Here is a 21,184-nt window from a genome sequence, read left to right on the forward strand (position 1 = left end):
ATTGACGGACGAAAGACGATGCATTTGTTTTGGAAGAATTGAAAAAGAGACACAACAGGAAAGAGATCATGTGCACGAATAGCAGACAAGAATAGCAGCACCCTGGTTTAATCTTAAACCGTGTTGCATATGCATAAACATATTTTTGTCAAATGTCAAATGTATATTTTAGAGTAACTACAAATTGAAAGCTATCAAAGGAGACCAAATTAAACGCTCTGTGAAATACAGTAAGGGTTTAAAGTTGCATGAAACAAGAACCTCTGAATTGCACTTAATAAAAAAGTGTCTGATAGTTTATTGCTGAAAACAGTTACATGAAACACACTTCGTGGTATATAAATTAGTGTTGTACTGAAACATCCCATACAAAACACATGGTGAAATCTGCATGCACTTGTGTTTTTAATCAGTCCTGCAAATAAAGAATCTCCGTGTAAATGAGAGACTAGTCAACACGCTAGAAACAAACACATTTATTTAAATTAGGCCACTACCATCCACCACAGCCAAGTACAAGTTCAGGTTCATGTACTGAATCTAAAGGAATCCATACAACGCAATTCTTGTATTACAGCATCGTCAATTAAAAAGCCAATATCCAAAGTAAAAATTAACTGTAGAAGTTTTTTTTGTTTTTTTTTTTTATATGTCGGCTGAAATACATAAAATCAAACAGTCTAAAAAAAGACAAAGACCCAGACAAGTTGGTCGGGTTCAGTGTGAAGTGAATGAGTAAAACTTTGCTGTGTGTGGTGGATTTCTCCCTCGTATTATTCTCCTTATTTTATGCTCAAACCATTTTTTACCCCTCACCCTCCATCGAACTCCCTCTCTTCTCAGCTCTGCATTCTCTCCCCTTCTTTGTCTTTCTCACCCTCTGTTCTATCACCCCACTCTTTCCGCAACTAACACTGAATTAATTCTCAATCACTGCTCTTTCTATGCAGTCTTGTCTCTCCCTGATTTCCTGCTGTCTCTTCCCAGTCCTTCTCTCTCTCTCTTTGTGCTTTTCACACTTTGTGTCCATCTGTCCTTTGCTGAGACCTGCCCCGGTGCCCTGCTCCGCCGGCGTGTATTCAGCATGTAACCTCACCACCGTTAAACAGAGTAGCGGCAGGTGGGATCGCTGGACCCCCTCTTTTTCTCCCTCTCTCTCACTTCTTTTTTTTCTCCGTCTCTCCCTCACTTGCTCCTCATCCCTCCGTCCACCGTTATTCATTTCTGTGTATGGGCAAAGAGGGCGAACATGGACTCTTTGGATCTTTTTATCCTTCTAATTCTCATGTTTTGCCAGTGGACGTCTGCTCCTGCTGCCGGTAAGGTCGTACTTAACACAACAATTAGCATCATGTGAGATTTTTTTTTTTTTTTTTTTCAGACGGGGGGCTTTTATTTTGGCCTTTGATTGTTTGGGTGTTTCAGTGGGAGCTTTAGTTGTGGAGTAGTAGGGATTTCAAACAAAACAAACAAAAAAAACAATGGGATTTGAAACTACTTATTTTGAAGAATTGCACTGGACTGGTTGTTTGTGGTGCTTCTCACAAGGCAAGCGTTTATCAAAAATCTACTTTAGAACCACTGTGAACGTGGAGAAGTGGCTAAAAAGGGAGTTTCAGGAGTTTTTCTCTCATTTTTGTTTCAGATGAAATCCCTTGGACGTATACTGGTAAGTCCCAGTTTACTATTTCTTCATATTAGAGAGCGATCAGAATCTCAGACCTGTAGAGAGCAACAAGAAGACAAAAACACTGACAGACTGATAATCTTTATATTTATGTACCTGTAGTGTATCAAAAATCCTTGAGTAAGTTGTGTAATAGATAAAGGCTAACTGAGCCTTTTGAGGTGTCTCGAGTGATGGGTTGAGTCCGTTTATCTGCACATGTTGGACCTGAATCTCTAAAACATTAAAACTACCGTAAAAGCTTCCGAAACTTAGCATTTCTGTCTTTCCCCCCAATATCACCCACCCAGTATCCCTCTGTTTTCCTTTCCGTCCCTCTCTGTCTGTATTAGTTACAGTTCAACAAGCTGGCAGGAGCACAGCGGTCACAAAGAGATGATGAAGGGGTGGAGGGGGATAGAGAGGAAGAAAGACAGAGAGAGAGAGAGAGAGAGAGAGATAGAGAGGCAGGTGCATGAGGATGAGTGTGTTGGACAGAGAGAGGGAGATGGGACGGGGCGAAGCTAAAGCATACCAAATCGTGAGCCGTATTGTTTGCGGCGCACAATAACCTATGTGTTTATTGTGCTGTCGACGCACACTGGCTGCCTATGCCGCGGACAATGACATTGTGGGAATGAATGGGGCGCACAGATTGCCAAACTCCGCATGTGTCCAGGAGAGTAGCGCCCGATGTACAGTACATACAGAATACACGGCGGACGACGGAGGCCGTGCCTGGAGCCAATTGTACACAGGAGGCATTACTGTAATGTATGGGGCCGTAACACGAGGTGATACCGAGCTGTGCTTCAAACCACAGCCCTTGAATGAAGACACGCGTGAGGGTGTGTGTGTGTGATTCCGCACTGCATGATGTGGCCATTGCTGCGCCGCCAGCTTTAGCCTTTAGTTGAATATTTTAGAAAACACAAACGAGATGTCAGAGCTGCGTCTTTCCATCCATGAGAGATCAGGGACTGTGGATGGAGTCATCACGGGAATCTGAATGTTTTCAGAGCTGCATTCAGGGCAGGGATAGCGTGCTCAGAGAGGTAGAGCGGCCGGTCGCGGAGGGTCAGAATATTCGACCTCCTGTCGTCATGGAGACCTCCATGACAACCACCGGTGGGACAGCGGGCCTCACTTTTGAAGCCGAGTTGTGGTGCGGGGCGTTTGCCGCAGAGAGTAGCAAGGCACAGAGCAGACTGGAAGCGTAAGGTGGGGGAACAGAATGTATGTATTTACCTCCCGAATGTAAAGTCGTCCCCTGTGTTTGTGTCAAAGAGAGAGATGCTCGAGGGGAGGGGAGGGAGGGGGGGCTCTCTATATTTATGTTGCTGAAGTTGTTGAGATTTGAGAGTTTGTGAAGTGTTAAAACCAAAACCCGATCCATAACACAGAGCAACAAACGTGCGATCAAATGCTTGCACTGTGCCATGTAAAAGTGTCAGCAGTGCGCCTGTTTTCTAAAGCATTCCTCTCTTTTCAATTGAAATTCAGGTTCCTTGACTCACATGTCACTCTTGGTTTCTTTCAGACTTTTTTTCCCCCACTTTCTTTTATCATGCAATTGGGCGGACCAGTCTCTTTTTTGTTCAGGCCTCGATCCCTCTCCTCTCGTTCAATTACGTTCACAGCAGCTCTCTGGCCTCCTTTCAGTGGAATTCCCTAAGATGTGTAATGTTTCTCGTTGTCCGAGAATAACAAAGTCTTTCATTTCACAGCTCATTTATTGTTGAAAATAATCGATGTTCAAGTTGTCTACATGAGTAGATATTAGACACTCAGCGCAGAGGGGCTGTGATATAAAGTAAGGCAGGTGTCTGCAGTGACGAAACCTAAACCAAATGATCGATATGATACGATAACACTTACTTTTGTTGCCAGTCAGGTTTTAATTATGTTCATATCCAGAACCTGTCAGTCATAAATCGAAGGCATAATTTTACATTTTCCCTGCAGCAATTTTTAAGATAGAGATTTAAATTGAATAAAATAAAACCTTTGAACCTTTTTAAAATATATTAAAACATTTTAACCTCTCTGGATGTTACATGTGTTGTTATTTAATTTAAACAATATCGGTATTTAGATCTTTTTTTAAAAAACGAATTGTTCATTTCAACACCAGGCCTTGAGTTAGAATAAAAACACAAAACATTATCTTTTATATACTGTATGTTATTTGTGACAGACAGATCTGTGTTGGGCAAAGTTTATTTCTCACTTCAATGTAACTGTAGTGATTCTAAATAAATCTAGACATGTGGATAATACTGTATAGCCAAGGCAGGAAGAGGTACCATAAAACTCAATAACGCTCAGTACTGACAATACCTGTCTTGCCTTGTTTTAAAATGTATTAGTTATTATAAATATTTTCCAGTTCACTGCTAGGAGGCTGTGAACCTAAAGAAAACACTGAACCATATGGACACAGTGAGCTGTGGTGATTGGGTGACGTCACTGCGTCTGTCTTTTCTCTGTCAAAGGCCTGGTTGGTCAGACTGAGTGGTCACAGTATTTCCCTGACTGTGGTGGTTCCTCTCAGTCGCCCGTGGACGTGGTGACCACACAGACCATGTATATCCCCGGTTTGGTTCCCGTGACCCCGCTGGGCTACAGTCAGCACGGCAACAGACCCTTCACCCTGTACAATAACGGACACACAGGTAACTATGGCAGCCAGCTGATTCCCTGCTCGCAGCGTGACCCCCCTGTGTATGTATATACATGTCTGTTTATTCAGCACTTAAACGTTACCTGGCAGCGAAGTTTTACAGCCAATTAATCACTCAAACGGATGAAGCTTCGTTTTCCCCTCACGTGCCTTCCTAGTATTTTATAGAGAACATTTAAAGTGTTTTATTCTTCACTTCATCAGCTGTTATTGAGCTGCCAGAATGGATGGGACTCGAGGGACTGCCGTGGCTCTATACAGCCGTACAAATGCACCTGCACTGGGGCAGTGGCGGCCCAAGTCACGGAGGCAGTGAACACACCATCAATGGACTTAGTGCAGACGCAGAGGTACATTTAAACACACAGTAAACCACCTGCGTCTCCTCCTCTTTTCTCTCTCTCTCTCTCTCTCTTCATGTAGCCACTCTCAAGCATATCGGTATCCTACAATTAGCCGGTGTCTGATAAAGACGTCTTCCTGTTAAAAAAGGGAGTGTTTTCCTCGTTGTTATCCCCTCAGTGTCAGGCTCTTGGTTCTCTAAAGCATCTTGAGACAATGTGGACTATATGTAGTAAATACAACCAAACAATGGACAATGTAGTAATTAACGAAAGCCCCAAGCAGACCTTGTAATAATATCCAATCACAAGTTTTAAGTATCTCTGGTCACATCTGGTGACATCTCTCCACAGGCGTCCTCAGCCACTGCTTCAGATCCAATTTCAGTTTTACGCTCTGTATTCAAATAGACCTTAATGTTGTAACAGCCGCTGTCTCTAATAGATTTCTATCGCTGTTTCACAACCACGAACTGCTGTTTGTTGTGTCTGTGTGTGTCATGATGTGGGGATATGATACATATTCTGGAACAAGCTGTGAAGTGTCACTCACTCAAAGCAGACACATTAAGTTATTATTTATTTATTTGATTCCACCTGGACCTTATACGACCGTTATTTTACTACTTGCATAAAGGTCAGACTAAGGTAATAAAAGGTTATCAAAGCCTCCAGTCATTATTGATGAAATACGTAACTCCACATGGCTCCTAAAGACACTCAGAACCACACACAGTGTACGTATCGAATCATTTCATTTGTCTAGTATTTAGTTAGTTAGTTAGTAATAGCAGCTACAATGAAATTGTTTTTGTAAGGTCTGTTATTATGAATGAACAGACATCACTTGCAGTGCTTTTTCCTTCTCAGGTGATCATTCATAATAGTGTGTGCGTGTTTTTGTCTGAAAGAATGAGGCTAAACATCACTTACACAGGAGCACCCCTGCTAAGTAGGGGGTCTTTAATGTGACCCAGGAAGCACTGGGTTCACACTACAAAAGGAATGTGGTCTCAGACCAGCTCCAAATGTGGTCTGAGATCAGATCACGTGTATTCACCCCTGTTTTTTAACGTGGCTACATCGGATTTCCCAGGATGGCTATGAATGCAAGGTCATAATGATCTGATTCTTCAAACCAGCGACCAGTTTAAATTAAAGTATCTAATATGATCTAAGTCAGATGTAACTGTAATTGCTTTTGTCCGTGTGCTGTATAAGAATTTAATTTCTTTCTTGCTGTACTTACTCTCTGTCCACCGCTTTCCCCCTCATGCTTTCTTTTTCTCCCACACAACTATTGTGTTGAGTTTACAGTTTGAGAAACATTGAAACTGAACAATGACTCAATAACATTAAGAAAACAGACACACTGAGGGAGTCAAACAAGTTTGGAGTGGTAGAGAAGAAGTGGTAGAGAAAGGGTGTGGACAAAGTGGTGGGAGGAGGAACGTTAAATGCCACTGGCCGGGTTTGTAAACTTTGTTCAAGTGTGACTGGCTGGCGCCAATGATAGAAGCAAGGTGAAGAAGAGGACAAATATAAGTTTAAAAAAAAGGAATCAAACATACAGTACATGAATGGTTTGATTACATGTTGATTTATTACATATTCATTTGTTTTGTTCTCCGTCTCTCAGAATTTGCACCCTGTAAGTTCGGTGCAGATGATTTTGAAGTGAAGGAGCAGAGGGGCTGATGTACACAGCTCATTGTGACAATGAAATTGAAAATGTGAAAGCGTGATTCTGACAGCGTGGTAAGTTAGGAAGCAAATGGAGAAACAGGATCAGTCCAAACTGATCGAAGCAGAATGTACGAACAGATCTTCCACAACGAACCTTCGCTTAAGCTGCTTTACTTGTCGGGAGGAGCAGAGGACACAGGCATCTCCTCATCCCTGCCTTTCTAGACTAACTGTACCCCTCCTCCTTCCAGCTACACGTGGTGCACTACAACTCTGAGCTCTACCCCAACATTTCCACAGCGATGACACAGAAAGACGGCTTGGCGGTTTTGGGGATTCTCATTGTGGTAATGACCCTTTTCTGACACACAGCAGCGATGCACACAGTTAGAAACAATCACAGATGAACTATGTGGGGGAATTTAAGAAACATTTAGGCCAGAGTTTGGTTTCCCAGACAGGTGAAGAGACAAACCCGGCATTTAACAGCATCCTCAACTACCTGAGCCGGATCAGACACGCAGGTAAGCCACGTGGTTGTTTGCCATTTCATTTACAGCTGAGTTACTTTACAAAACTTTATTTCCTTTTAACAGAAATCTATTCTCCACAAAGCTGTAGTTCATACAAGAAATATGAAGACTTACAGTAATGAAAGAGGGGGACTGTAATACTATGAGCATATTTACTTGTAAAGCGTGCCAAAACCTCACCAGACCCCTTTTTTTTTCTCTGACTCTCCTCCACTGTCAGACCAGAAAGTTCCCATTCCAGCCTTCGACGTCCAGTCCCTGCTCCCTAAGGACCTGGGACGCTACTATCGATACAACGGCTCCCTGACAACACCGCCCTGCTACCAGAGCGTTCTCTGGACGCTGTTCCACGAGAGGGTTCAAATCTCAAAGGCACAGGTCTGGTCGAAGCACCGAGATACAACTAGCTCTTCCAAAGAACGAGGACCAGAAACAGAGGCTCAGCTCCATGTTCACTATAAAGAACTTAATCAAAATATTGTCTAATTTAAATTATGCTCAACACCGTTTTTACACTGGACTGTATTGCATGTGTATTTCTACACACACACCTAGTTCACACTTAAGCAGTGATGGTTGATTTTACATTATTTATCAGTTTAGACACTCTCCTATTTTTTTTCTGTTCTGAAACATAGAGGAAAATTGCATCAAGCAGTTTGAATGAATCCACATTAGAACTGGTTGATCAATGCAACACCAGAGCAACAACAGAGCATAACATCCACTTAATTACAGATGAAGTGTTATTTAAACTAAATATCCTCTTTTTCAAATTCATCTTTTGCCATTACAGAGCTGTTAAAAGCCTGTGAAAGAATGTTTAAGCTTCAACTCTTTTTCCTACATCAGTCAATAGTTGCATATTTCCTCTTCAAATCAGTTTCCTTAACTGTGCACCACGACTAGTCATCAGATGAAAGCTAGTCCTGGACTAACTGGACATTTACATATAGATTTGTTATTTAAAATTCAGTTTAATTCAGGCTTTAATCTTAGATTTAGAGACCTTTTGTATCGTCATTCAAGCTACACACTGACTCACAACAACAACAACAACTGTACACAGATGCAAAAGAAAACACGGCAGAGGAAAAAAAATATATAACAAATTAAAATAATTACTGACAGATATACGAGTATAAAAATGTATGTTGTACGTTGCACTTGGTAATAAATATTCAGCACATCCTTCTCCCTTTCATCTCTCCACTGCAGCTGCTGAAGCTGGAGACGATTCTGTACTCCAGCAAAGCTGAGGAGACAGACAGGATGCTGCTGCAGGACAACTACCGTGCAACACAGCCGCTCAACCACAGAATCATCTTTGCCTCCTTCTCTGCGGGTTAGTGTGTGTAGTGTTTTTTTTTTTCTGTTTGGCTTTGAAGAGCAAAACGTAATCTTGATTGCCGTTATAAGGGTTAAAAACATGCGCACAAATAACGTAACTTATAATTAGTATATTCATCCATTCGGGGCGAAGAAATGTGGAGCTGCAAAAGCTAAGCTGCTCTGAACTCATGTTGTACTCCGTCGGAGGACTGTAATGCCGACCTGCTGCTCATGATGCAGGCCTCAATAACAAGCCAGTGGGTGGTCACGTCGACCAAAGCTGGCAATTAGTACACAGCATGCAGAGAGCGAGGAGTGGAATGTGGAAAGGAGTGAAGGAATATTAACAATAACCTGTGACTTTGCCTTAGAGACGGAGCCTGGGGAAAGTGGAGTTATAGAGAGAAAGAGAGAAAGAGAGAGAGAGAGAGAGAGAGAGAGGCAGAGGAAATACAGGGAAAGAGTGGAAGATCAAGCAGTGTTTGTTTGCGAGCTGATTAGAGAAAAAGATTTACGAAAAACGAAACACTGACTCCATTGTTGTCACACAAGTTCAACTGAGAAAAAGGGGAGAGGAAAGGGAGACAGAGGGGACTGAAACAGGGAGACAGGGTGCTAGACAAAGACAAAGGAGAAAGAATTTGAGTGAAGTGCTCATTGTAGTGAGTGACTGAACTGGAAGGCCTCTGATATCAGCAGTGCTGACAAAGGCAGCAACACTGGGTGGACGCAACAGTATCAAACAACCAATGACAAACCAACCAGCCATCCTGATATCAGCTGTGATTTTTCTCATAATTTACTCTGTGTTTCGCAGAATCGGGGAAAGAGCTTTCCTCTGGTAAGTTATTTGCCTGCATATCTGGCAATAATGGTCCTCATTTGAATCATTAAGTGGCTTTTCATGGGCTTTTGTACCTTTTTTGATTTTTCTTGCAGGCGAAGTCACAGCCATAGTGATCGGAGTGATGTGTGGCTGCGTGGGTCTGGCAGTAATCGTTCGCTTCATCGTGAAGACAATACGGTAAGGTCTCGCGCTCATTTCAGAGGCCAGTTTGCTCTGCTACTCCGACAGGGGCCGACGCTTCTCACCAGTCCGCCGTTGGTCTCGTTTGACTTGACGCGTGGAAACGGAGGAGGCCCGCCAGTGCCGAAGAACCCAGCCCCTTCTCAACCTGTCTCCTTTCTCTTGACAGATTCTTTAAGCTCCTCCACCTTGAAACAGTCGCGGTAAACAGGTGGTTTACCTGATCTCACCACTGACAAGGACGTTGTTCAGCTCACGCTGCGTGTTAACAGACATCCATTAGTGCAGATCTGGGGGGGGGGGCAGTTCCGTGACAAACAAACGATCAGCTGAATGAAAGCAGGGCTATAGTATGAAGTCGGCGTCTTTCATCCATGTCAAAACCACCGTGAACTTATGAAAGACGCTGGTGTTCCCGCAAATATGACACAACATGCTGACATATATCAGAGCCCAACTGCTACGCTGTCATGCACAGCGGTACATCAGCACACAGCCAGTGAGTTACATTGAGTCGTCACACAAAAAACATCTGAGGCAATTTGGAAACAGCGTCTAGAACTTTTAGCCTTTTCCTGTGCACATCTACAATTAATAATTATTCCACCCTAATTGACATAAATGTCACAAAGTTCCCTTGATCATGCACACACATAAAAGTTTTATAAATACTAGAGAAGGCGTTTGTATTGTCCGTAAAATGTGACACAATGCATCGTCACAGCAGCTTCCAGAAAGTAGCGCCTAAGCCGTGAGCATGCACAGTGCACTGTTGTTGTGAGTCCTGATGCAAATGTCTCAGTGCTCTGATGAGCTGAGCTCGCATTTATCGCTGTCAAATACACTCCAGCGTCTGGCTGGCGCAGCTCTAACAGAAATATCAGTAGGTGTATAATCCTCTTGTAGTGTTGCACCATAAAACGCCAAAAGCACCCCCAAGATCAGCGCTGAGGATAATCTAATCCTCTGACCTCTGCCTCAATAACATGCCTGTTTCCCATATGTCTGTCACTACTTTATCTCATGATTACCAGCCATTAATGCAAGTACGTGTCATGGTTCTCCCTGTGTCCCAGAGCCAGCAAGTAATTTGAGCTTTGCACTGCTTTAATCAACGGTTCCCAAAGTTCCTGTTGGAATAATTACTTCTTTTTTTTAATTATTATTCCAGTTAGTCAGTTATGATGACTGATCAATGACATTCTGAAAAGGTTTACACTTATAATTCAAGAACATGCACTGTTTGTGTTTTTATTAGTGTGTTTCACTAATTAAAAAACTGTGTATGTTCATGAATGCGATTTTCACTGTTGGATATAATCTCCGAGCTGCAGTGTGGGAATTCTACACACAGTATAAGTGTACGTCTGTTACATTCAAACCCTTCCCAAATCATGCTAATTAAACTAATCGCCACCAAGTAAGTATCTCAAGTATTTAAAATTTAAATCTGCTACAGCTAAAGAGGGGAGAAACAGTAGCAACAGAGAGAGAGAGAGAAGAGTTTCCTACAGAAACTCTGTTACCTATAGCAGAGTTTCTGTGACCTCTCCTCTTCAGTTACGATGCTTTATCAGTATGTCCCTTAGACCCTTGTCATAGCCCCTTCAGAAGGACTACACACTCTCACTTTGGGAACTATCAGCTTTGATTTTGTTAATCAGCCGTGTGTATTTACTTTAAAATGTCGCCCCGGACCGTCCACTTAAAGAGGGCAGAGGTGCAGCCCGGGGTGAGGGTTTGAAGTACATGCACACAGCCGCTGCCCTTAAAATGTCAAATCTATGATTTTCTTTCTATGTCAGTCATGTGACTCTGTCTTTTGATCTTATGACAGCTCTACCTCTAGCTGGGACGTCCTGCCCAGTAACCGGCCCGCTCCCATGCCAAGGTCGCTCTTCAAAATCATGACCTGTAGACATTAACTTAGAGGAGTTAGATTTCTGACCACTTCCCATTCCTTTAACCCCCTCCCACCTCACAGTGATTTATCCTCTTGGGCTAGACTTTAACACCTCTCTCAGAGTATTAATGCTTTAAGGAATTCCACAGCCATTTTTCCACACTGCACGTATTTACCCTAGATTCTGATCTTTCAGGCAGGCTTTCAACAATGACCACACTGGTGAAAGTGTTTTGGAAATTCTTTGACAACAGTCAGTACCAAGAATAACCCTCTAATCTCAACATTTTAGGTGTTCAGAGTTTTGTCAATTACTCATTAACTTTTTATAGGGCACACATTGAAATACTACCCCAGTGTGTTACTGTGGGGCGTCACAAGACTTTTCTGGTTCTGTGAAAAATTTAAAGTGGAGAAAATCAGGATTAATGAATTTACCATATGAAGTTATATGGGCCATTAGTCCACTTCTTCATTGTACCGAATTAGGCAGTTATGCTCAGCGTTCATACAGACGTGGACCTATCTGGCCACATTTGACGAGGATTTGACCTGAGGACGTTCCCTTGATCTTCTCTGATTGGCCGAGTGAAACCCACAAGCCTCTACACCTCACTGAGAGGCACAACTTAAAACATGTGCCCAAGTTACCAGATATGGTTCCTTGCCTCATAAAGGTCATAAAGGGTTAATGAGTGCAGTGTTCACTGGATGCGTATGAGTGACTCTGGGGTTTTACTGCAGCGTAAAACTGTAAATTTACTGGTAAACCCACAGAAATTCATTTATTTTTCAATTTCGTGGCAATTCCCTGTGCATCTTAACACTAGTTTATATTAACAGGACTGACTCATTTATCCTCTTAATTCAATATTGCTATCAATGTGTGTACCACGTGGTCTTTTAAAACAAACTGGTGGACCATTCGTTTTTGTCACGCACTCAAACTCGGGCCTTATTTGTGATGAAGAGGGCCCCCTTCTGGTTCACATAACGAACTACACTGACACAGCAAATCATTCCTCCTAGCAGTTTTTGCAACACGTGGGATGACTCGTGAGGATAAATTTTCCACTTTGATGTTTCAGGATAAAAGAACCAGAGAAAGGAAAAGAGAAAAAGCAAGACTTGGCTCTGAACTCAACGTCAGAAGCAGAAAAGAAAGAGGAGCCTTCGCCGTCCCCTCAGACCGAGCCCTAGCTGACAGATGCATTCATCTCGAACCACACCGTCACCTTCCCTCCTCTCAGTGACGTTAATGCTGATCCATAACTCCTCAGAGGGCAGAGAGCAAACAACAGTTACGAGTTCAACAAGCAAACGATTGGTTAAAAGCAACAGGAGGACATAACCTGGACAAGACACCTGCAACCTTGCCTCCAGTGACGTCGGCAACATGCCTCGAGTTTGAACGCGACGTACGTGGCGTGCTTGTGCCACCTCGTTGGTTTATGTTCACGCGTGGCTCAAGCGTGCCTGGGATTAATGGCTGCTTCATGTAAATACTTTGTAAAATATATATTTTGTTGTTTTTTTTCCACGTTTTGGAAGCTACTTCATCTTGTTCACCTTGAAACACAAGCACACTGCACTATATGAAACGTAACAGACGTGGTTACTGGTGTATTAACAATAGCAATATGTAATGTTATGTTATTATGAAACTTGAGGATCTAAACAAAAACGAAAAAAGACAATTTGACATTGAAGCACGCGAGTACATGCAGATAATGGTGTAAATGGGTGAGTTGTATTTATGGGAGGACTTTGTGTGCCATCTTTGTCTGAATGATTTTTTTTTGTTGTTGTTGTTGTATCTAAATTGTCAACACGGGCACCGCATTAAAACACCTGAATGTCAACCAAGGAGTGTTGAGTCAGTGGATTAGGTTTTTCGTTGCCTGTAATTTTAACACCAGTGCCTGACAATTGGATCTGGTCACAACACAACACTTCAGCCCAGGATTTCATTCATGTGTCAACATGAAAGATGAGGTTTGGCTTCCTGGAGCACATTAATGAGCACATAATCCATCAGTTATTAAGAGCCACTCTCCATCCATCCATCCATTCTTCAGTGAACGAAGCCTTTAATTTGTTTCATAGTCCTATGAGTAACTTTCCAAAATTAAAGAAAGCTGTTTATCTTAACTAAATTAGGACATGACATATTGCATAATTGCATCTTGAATGAAAAAAAAAGCCAAGCCCCGGATGTAGGAGAAAGTGACAGCATACACCATATGCACACTTAAAACAATTATATCTTTCTTTCTAAGTTTCATAAATAGTATTTTTGTGTACGCGTGTGCAGCGTTCAGTAGACAAAAGAATAGCTGGTGTTTATTCTCAAGGTATCATTTCCTCTGCAAAAGGAAGCACAGATGTCTGCTCCACAATGAGGAAGCTTCATATAATTAGATTTCAATCATGAAAGTGACAGTTTTAAATCACCGGGGACATCTGTGCTGTGTTTGTTGAATTGGATAAAGAATCATATAGTCTATCTATCCATGTGTCTGTACCTGAACTAACAAATATCTTAGGCCACTTATAAACATACAAAAAGATTTGTATAAGAAAATGACTTCATTTTTTCTTTCTCTATCTCTCAATGTTGTTGTTTGCTTCTGCAGCATAACTATTGAACATCGAAACTATTTCAAAGAACAACTGGACTTTTTTTTTTTTTGCATTTCATCAACACCAATCCACTGGATTTAACAGAGAAGACATTACTCAGAGTAACCACTGAATCTCTGTGAAATGACCGAAAACAAGGACGTGCCGTATACACCCTAAATGTTATATTTAACACAATTTAATACATTTCACAGACCTACAAAGAGCAGCTCTGGTGGCGGCACACGCCCTCAAACACTGTGCACCCACAAATAGCTCATGGACCTTTCCTAAGTAACTGGATCAGCTCGCACCATGTTGCTCTAAAGCACACCCATGTGGACAGAGCCGTGTAGTGTACTCTAGTTTAGGCCACACCCACTCCCCCCACACAGGAAGTGGACCGTGGAAACAAAGTTGAAGGACAAAACAGAGAACTCACATCTGGCCAGCTTTGCTCACTTCTTATTACATCCACTGCTGCCGGATCACGGTAAGGAAGTTCCCCGGGCAAACAGTTGTTATCTACGTGTTTTAAAAAAAAAAAAAAAAAAAAACTGCACAGCTGTAATTTTGTCAGACTCTGCTCTTCTACAGACGCTGGTTCCTTATGTGTTAGGTCAGTTTTTAGTACAGTGGAATAGTAATAGTTTTAATGTGTGCCTTAAAAAGCTCTAATGTGCTTGTTGTATTTTTATTTGTTACTCTACAGTCAGACTGCTGGATAATGGCTGCTCTCAGAGTTTGTCTCTCTCTGACCATTTGTTTCCTGCTGGCTCATGGAACTTTGGCCAAGAATGATGCCCCGTGCCAGCTCACCTCCTGGAAGAGCGGCTTCAAAACCTTCATCAAACGGCACATTCCCAATGGAGCTCCTACTTCACTGGACCAGAATGAATGGGAGAACTACATCAGGAAAGGTGGCTGTGACAGACCCACGCAGTCCTTCCTCCACCCACGGGACGAGGAGAGGGTGAAGGCCGTGTGCACAGAGAGAGGGGGGAAGACCTACAAGGACAACCTGTGCATCAGCCGGGAGCCTTTCAACTTCATCACCGTGAGGAGTGTCAAGGATACCTGCGGGATTAAAAGCATCACACCAGAAACCAAACACCTGATACTGGCCTGTGAAGTGCTGGAAAATCAGTGCCTTCCAGTCCATTTTGAGGGAAACCCCGACAACGACAGGCCCAGTAACAACGCCAGAGGCTGCAGGGATCCACAGGGTAGAAGCCATGCCCCCAGCTTTAAAACCACGTGGCTCTGGTTGTTGTCAGTGCCTCTAATTATCATTTCTGGCTAATAACTTTTCTTTAAATTGAAGGAACTAAAGAAGACGGATGTTTTTAATCAGGGCGCATTATTGAAAACAATCATTTAAATCAGGTCAGCAGCATATCTGCCATATATTTTAAAGGAACTGAATTCACTTTTGAAAATTGGAAGTATATTTGTAACAAGTTTCTACTTTTATTTGCATGTGTCAGTCCAAATCTGAAGCGAAGTGTTCAAATCATTTACTACATCCTGACAATTTTTTAATAAATTTTTGTTACAAACGGGACTCATTGGAGTTTCTCTGTTTTGAGAGCGTGTTCTTAATCCTACCTTAAAGCATTGTTCCAGTGAAAGACATGAGCTTATGAGGCTATCAAGTCTAAACTCGATGAGACATTCTGGACTCTGAGAGATTTTCTTACATGTTGGGCTGAGCTTTCATTTATAGGAATTTATAGGATTTATAGGAATCAATAATACTCGAGCATGTGTACAAAAGGCTATGATAAGATTTAGTCATAAAATGTATAATTTCAAGTTTTTCAACAATTAAGATAAATTCATAGTTATTTTTTTTTTTTTACAAAACTGAAACAATGTAAACCGATTACAGAAATGGGAGTTCTTTATACTCAGCATTTTCACAAATTCACAAATGCAGGTGTGTAATTGTCTTAAAGTGCATTAGATTAACACATACTGCTAATGAGCCACAAAAGTCACCTTTCTGTTACGTTGAAATAAATAATCTTTGTTTTTAGGACGCGTCTAAACCCAAATGTCACATACACTGCGTTTGCTTTCCATGTCAGTGTTTTGCAACCACCAGATAAGACCTCAGTGTTGTCCATGTTCTACGCTGAATTGCATCTGAACAACACATTCTTGTCATTCAGTCCATATTAAATCATTTGCTCACTTATGTCAGTCCTTCAAACATAGAAGCTACTGTTGCCAAGCAGCTCTAAGCAGAGATGAGAAGTGGGACACGAGGATCAGGATTTTCATTTCAGTGCTCCTCAACAAGAGTAAAGATAAGTGAATGAAGCAATTTATTAATATCTTCCCAATAGAGTTTCAATCTTTTTAGCGGTGTGCTAGTGTTTACTAAACATTTAAATAAAACCGATTGCCTTTCAAAGTGTGAGGTCTCAGAGCAATTCTATTCGACCGAAACCTTCTGAAAAAGTAATCCTAAACCTCAAAGGAAGTGAAACGATCGACGGATCAAAACACTGGTTACTGCTCTCATGGTGCAGGCCTCACAGGGAAACTAGTTTTCAGATTTCTGCAGAAACATGAGTGTTCTCGCTGCTCCCCGTTCCCACAGGGATGTGAATGACACACGAACAGAAGTGAATGGGCCCCAAACAGAAGTAAACACAGACAACAACAGTTGCATTAGTTACAGTCAATCAGTGGGGCAGCACATGCCCAAACGTCTCCCACATGCCTGGAGACAAAAAGTTCAAGGTGTGAACGCAGAGATGTGACACCGCCCGTAAGTTGCCACAAGATGGCAGCATAACTCACCACCGGAGCACATGGTGAATAATGTCCCCTGTATTTTCTAGCTTTTTCTTTCTTTCTTTTTTAATGAAGAGGAAACAAAATGACTTTTCTATGACGGGTTTCTCCCATATTGGATGCTTTACAAAACACCAAACGTGGTAATTATGAATTACAGTTTGAATTCACTGACATTTAGAAACACATTTAATTCACTTTTCATGTGCATGTGACAAAGCCTGCACGCTACCTGTTTTTTATCTGGTTCGCACCATAGATAGTCTATGGTGCACGCTAATAAAAACAATCTGGCTTGTTTAGTGCAGTTTTATATCCAAAGGGCCGCAACAAGATTGTGTCAGCAAAGATTGTCAGTCATCCATGTAAAGATGTATCTACAAAATGAAAGCTTAAACAAATGCAACTGGTCTTATTTTCTTGAATATGGTTCAGCACTCGTCCAAGTGACGTCCTCACTTAAGAATGTCTTCGAGAAGTCTCAAAGAAGTCCAGCTGCCTTTTCTTTAGCTGTCAAACCACTAATGTCAAATTACTGCCTTGAGTATCCAAAAGACGCAAACGCACTCTCAGATTTTCCCCTCAGGTGAACGACAATAAAAGTAAAGCATGACACACAAAACGGGGAAACACGAAGGAGGGGGCGTTATGTACAGGTAAATTACAGTCACAGATAGGTGAGACCGAGTTTGTGTGTGACCGCATGAATAGAGACGCGCTATATTGAGAGGTGTGAGGCTCATGTTTTTCAGAATAATCTCAGCATCGAGCTGAAGCAAAGAAAAAAACGATCACTCAAAGGGATCACTTGAACATGTGTCCAAACTGGTAGACTGCCGCAGCCATGATCCTTAACCGTCCTTTCCTTTTGCTTATTCTACAGCTCACTCCTGTAATCTTCTGTCTCATGATTCTGTGGCAGAGGCGTTTGTAATTCACTTTTCTAATATGTAAGCTATCCTTTCAGCTTCTCACAGGCCGCTGGCAAAGTCATAAGATCACGAAGAAATCACAAGACGTCTTACTTTTCTGTTTCCTCCTGGCGGCACAGAGGATCGATAAGCAGGCCCGCTGCTACGCAGGTCATTGGAAAAAACAATACACAATACAATGCATACATTCTGGGTCGCGTAATAATGGAGACTTTAGGGACACACTCCGGTGGGCACATACAGTAACAGTGACCCGAGGCTGACCTCCGGTATTTAACTGGAGTTAATTCCTAATCCGTGAGATCATCATAGGAACGTGCACGAACACCCACACATACACAGGTCACAGAGACTGACGTGGGGGCGGCACAGAGCCACGCAGACAGGAACGCTGTCTTCTGAACCCACACCATTTTGTGCGGTGGCGCACTCAAAATGAGGCTGAGGAAAAAGCAAACGCGAACAACAATCGTTGACTCGGGTCAAAGAGGAAAAGCTGCAGGAGAATAAAAGAATGAGTGCAGAGTGAGAGGCAGCGTGAGGGTGGAGGGGCTCAGCGAGAGGATGCAAGCAGAAGGAGGAACGATGAAAACCGGGCTGCACTTTTATTGACCTTTTTTTTTTTTTTTTTAAGAAAAACAAAATGCACCAATATGAAATAAGGTGAAAGGCAATTAAAGTATGGGAACTGGCTCTTGTTATTCTTCTCAGTCTTCCCTCCTCTACCTTCCACTGTACTTTACAGCCTTTCAAATGAACGTCTCTATCTCCTTCACTTCCTTTCTCCGCACATTTAACTTCCCCTTTCTGCTCTTTTCTCCTCACTCCGTCCTCTCTGTTGTCCCCAGTCTTCCTGTCCAGGGTAAAGCAGTTCAGCATCATTCAGGCCCATACAATGCACCTTTACTTTGCCGTTGTCATGCCTCACGGAGGGGCCCGTGGGCTCGTTAAAACTGTAGGTGGCAGTGACATGAACAAGTCGCTGAAGGGGAGTTTCAAAGAGTCAGCCATGTGAACAGGTTCAAATTAAAGCTGAAACAGACAGAACAAACATCTTCTATTGCATTTAATTCAGAACACACAGTTACCGTTACTCGTTTTTTTTTGTTTTTTTTTCCTGATTGAACCTCTCTAAACCCTTGCTCTCCCGCTGTCCAGACCAACTCATAACAAATGGGCACGATAATTAGAACCACAAAGACCAAAAGAGGGGGAGGGAGGAGGGATTTTAGGTTGCTGAAGGACAAAAGGAATAGAGTGTGAGTAATACAAGCGTCTGGGTGCAACTGCGCAGGCATCTGGATGTTTAGTCTCATGTACACAAGCAGACTCTGCCTGAGTCACGCACACACACTCTAATACGCTCATGGTGGTGAGCGTGGGCAGGATATTAAGTAATGATCTGCACTTTTGGTTTGATTCCGATAAGAAACACTGCAATCCAAGAATAAATATGAATGAGTAACGTTAAACATGTTTGCTTATTCATGCAGACAGAGCATCCGAAGATTTTTGCCTAGCTGCGATTACACACACACTACGTGCACAATACCACACACGCAAACACAGGGGGACTCCGTGCGGCATTCGATTTTAAGTTTCCATTCTCTTTCTCGGTTCTTATCTTTCCCTTTCTGCTCTTTGGTCTCCCACACTCTCCACGTCCTATTTACCACGTAGTTAAACGCTGCCATCTCCGCCGCTCTAATCAGATCCATATGGTTCGCTGGGTCGGTGTGCCAGCAGCCCACACTGTATCACTGCGGCTGTTTGTTGTGCAACTGCCGAGAAAGGAAAGTCACGCAGAGTGGTAGTTTGTGGACATTTTGCCTTGTGACCTTTTAAATTAGAAAAAAAAGGATTTCTAATTCCCAGAATGTAGGTTGAATTTGCAGAGATCACGGAAAATGACGCTGCATTGTGTCACACGAAGGTTTTTGTCGTCCTTCCTGTCCAGTTAATCACCTCACACTCCCTTCGATTCATCTTGGGGAGGTCTCGAGTCAGCACTGTCACAGATGTAAATCACAGGAGAAAGACCCAGTAATTCATGGAAGTTTTGTCTGCATGCGTGTGCAGCTCTTGCCCAGTGGCTTCCTATGAGGGTAAAGGCCAGCAATAATGACTTCCAGGAGACGGCGTTTTGGAAGGCCAGGGTCAAGTTCACATCTGGGATTACTAGGGTTACCAGGGTGAGAACTTTTACTGGAGGTCATCCGGATGATAAAGCGAAGAATGCCACTGAAGTGTGACTCGACTGCGGTCTGATCGCGCTCACGTTCACGCGCGTGAACTCCTGCTTGTGCAGACGTGTTGCTGCCTTTTCGAACGCAGTGATTGCAACATGAATTTGATGAGGGCCGCATTTGAAACGAGAAACCACGGAGCCAAGCACACCGCACGCATCGCATGAAGTGAATAGTCTGTAGATAGTTCCACAGATAAAGTTCAAATCAGTGTCATTTGAATGAGTGGAGGAAACAGGAAACAATACACAGCATAAGAGGAAGTGAGTGTGAGGATATTGGACAGGCCAACCTGGTGGGGGTGTTGATACAAGGCTCAGGCTGATTTGAATGAAACAGGAGCTCAGAAGAGAAGGAACTACAGCAGTCATCTGTTTAAACTAAAGACATGTAATAGTTAATGGTAAATGATCACAGCTGCCCTGTCAAATTTGCAAGTTTATGATTCAATGCTTTCACTATGATGATCTGTAGGGAGATCAGAACCAGGGCCGATACAGGCATTTCTAAAATGATCGGATCGATATCGGGCAACAGCCAAGTTCAGTCTTTTGTATTTATTTATTTTAAGTCTGTAATAAACCAAATCCAAAACCACATCCCTGCCGAGTCATAAACACTTTAAATGGAGTAAACTGTTTTTTAAAAAGATGTGTTTTGAGTCTGAACTTGAGCACGACTTCTTCTTCTTCTTCCCCACTTTGTTTATTTAGGATACTGAGTAGATCAGTGCTGGATCTTACTCTTACTGTGTGGGTGGTTCTTTCTGAAGCCAAACATTATAGTAAACAAGTCACACTAGACTTTGCTTGGCTTGTATGTGGTATCTGTCAGTATCTGTGATGACAGTTGATGATATCAGTTACAATAATCTCAGTATGAGAAAGAACAAAAAGATGCAAGTGTCAGAACAAAAGACGTGAACAGTGTACAGTGAGGATAATAGCTGGAACATACGGAAATGAGGATGACTAATATAAACTTGGAACCAGATGAGCAAAATAATACTTCTTACCCCTCCGAGGACAGAGGCGTCTCTCTTTACATATCTGACGCCTTTATTCTTTCACTATTTCTCAACTTCTCCATCTCTGCCACTCTCTGCTGGCTTTTGATCTCCTGGCTGTGTCGGTCTCTGTCGCTCTTTGCTGACTTACCGTCTCTACAACAATGAGATAAAAAATGACCCGCACTCCAGTCTCTAACTTTCTCACTAACTACACCCCCCCCCCTTTCATTCTTTCTTCTCCCTTCAGCCCTCTCCCCTTCTGTTTTCCCCTTCTCCCTCTCTTCAGCGTGCTTGAGGAATGTGTGCGAGCAGCACAAAAGAACAAAAGCTTGACAGGAGGAGGAAGAAGAAAAGGAGAAGAAGGGGGGAGAAAGTTGCATGAGGTAAAGGAGCAGCAGA

General features: G+C 42.5%; 2 protein-coding genes across 8 annotated transcripts; both read left to right on the forward strand.

Annotated features, from left to right (window-relative positions):
* The first annotated feature begins 666 nt into the window (after nt 1-666).
* On the forward strand, nt 667-13,033 carry ca14 (carbonic anhydrase XIV). Of its 6 annotated transcripts, XM_047599040.1 has the most exons (13): nt 667-1,319; nt 1,646-1,669; nt 4,162-4,341; nt 4,554-4,699; nt 6,628-6,723; nt 6,834-6,900; nt 7,130-7,287; nt 8,128-8,254; nt 9,059-9,082; nt 9,181-9,265; nt 9,438-9,479; nt 11,106-11,159; nt 12,260-13,033. In XM_047599040.1, exons 1-13 carry the CDS (start codon nt 1,250-1,252, stop codon nt 12,369-12,371), a joined length of 1,185 nt encoding a protein of 394 aa, XP_047454996.1. In that variant the 5' UTR covers nt 667-1,249; the 3' UTR covers nt 12,372-13,033. The 6 variants fall into 6 exon arrangements, with proteins under 6 accessions (XP_047454996.1, XP_047454995.1, XP_047454993.1 ...); XM_047599039.1 differs by lacking the exons at nt 667-1,319; nt 1,646-1,669 and adding an exon at nt 2,027-2,514 and having other exon boundaries at nt 9,438-9,471; XM_047599035.1 differs by lacking the exons at nt 667-1,319; nt 1,646-1,669 and adding an exon at nt 2,122-2,514.
* A 1,088-nt stretch (nt 13,034-14,121) lies between these two features.
* On the forward strand, nt 14,122-15,357 carry LOC125016513 (angiogenin-2). Of its 2 annotated transcripts, XM_047599042.1 has the most exons (3): nt 14,167-14,286; nt 14,391-14,412; nt 14,506-15,357. In XM_047599042.1, the coding sequence occupies exon 3, from the start codon at nt 14,521-14,523 to the stop codon at nt 15,094-15,096; it is 576 nt and encodes a 191-aa protein (XP_047454998.1). In that variant the 5' UTR covers nt 14,167-14,286; nt 14,391-14,412; nt 14,506-14,520; the 3' UTR covers nt 15,097-15,357. The 2 variants fall into 2 exon arrangements, with proteins under 2 accessions (XP_047454997.1, XP_047454998.1); XM_047599041.1 differs by lacking the exon at nt 14,391-14,412 and having other exon boundaries at nt 14,122-14,286.
* The last annotated feature ends 5,827 nt before the right edge of the window (nt 15,358-21,184 follow it).

This window comes from Mugil cephalus, chromosome 11, assembly GCF_022458985.1.
Source record: "Mugil cephalus isolate CIBA_MC_2020 chromosome 11, CIBA_Mcephalus_1.1, whole genome shotgun sequence".
NCBI lineage: Eukaryota > Metazoa > Chordata > Actinopteri > Mugiliformes > Mugilidae > Mugil > Mugil cephalus.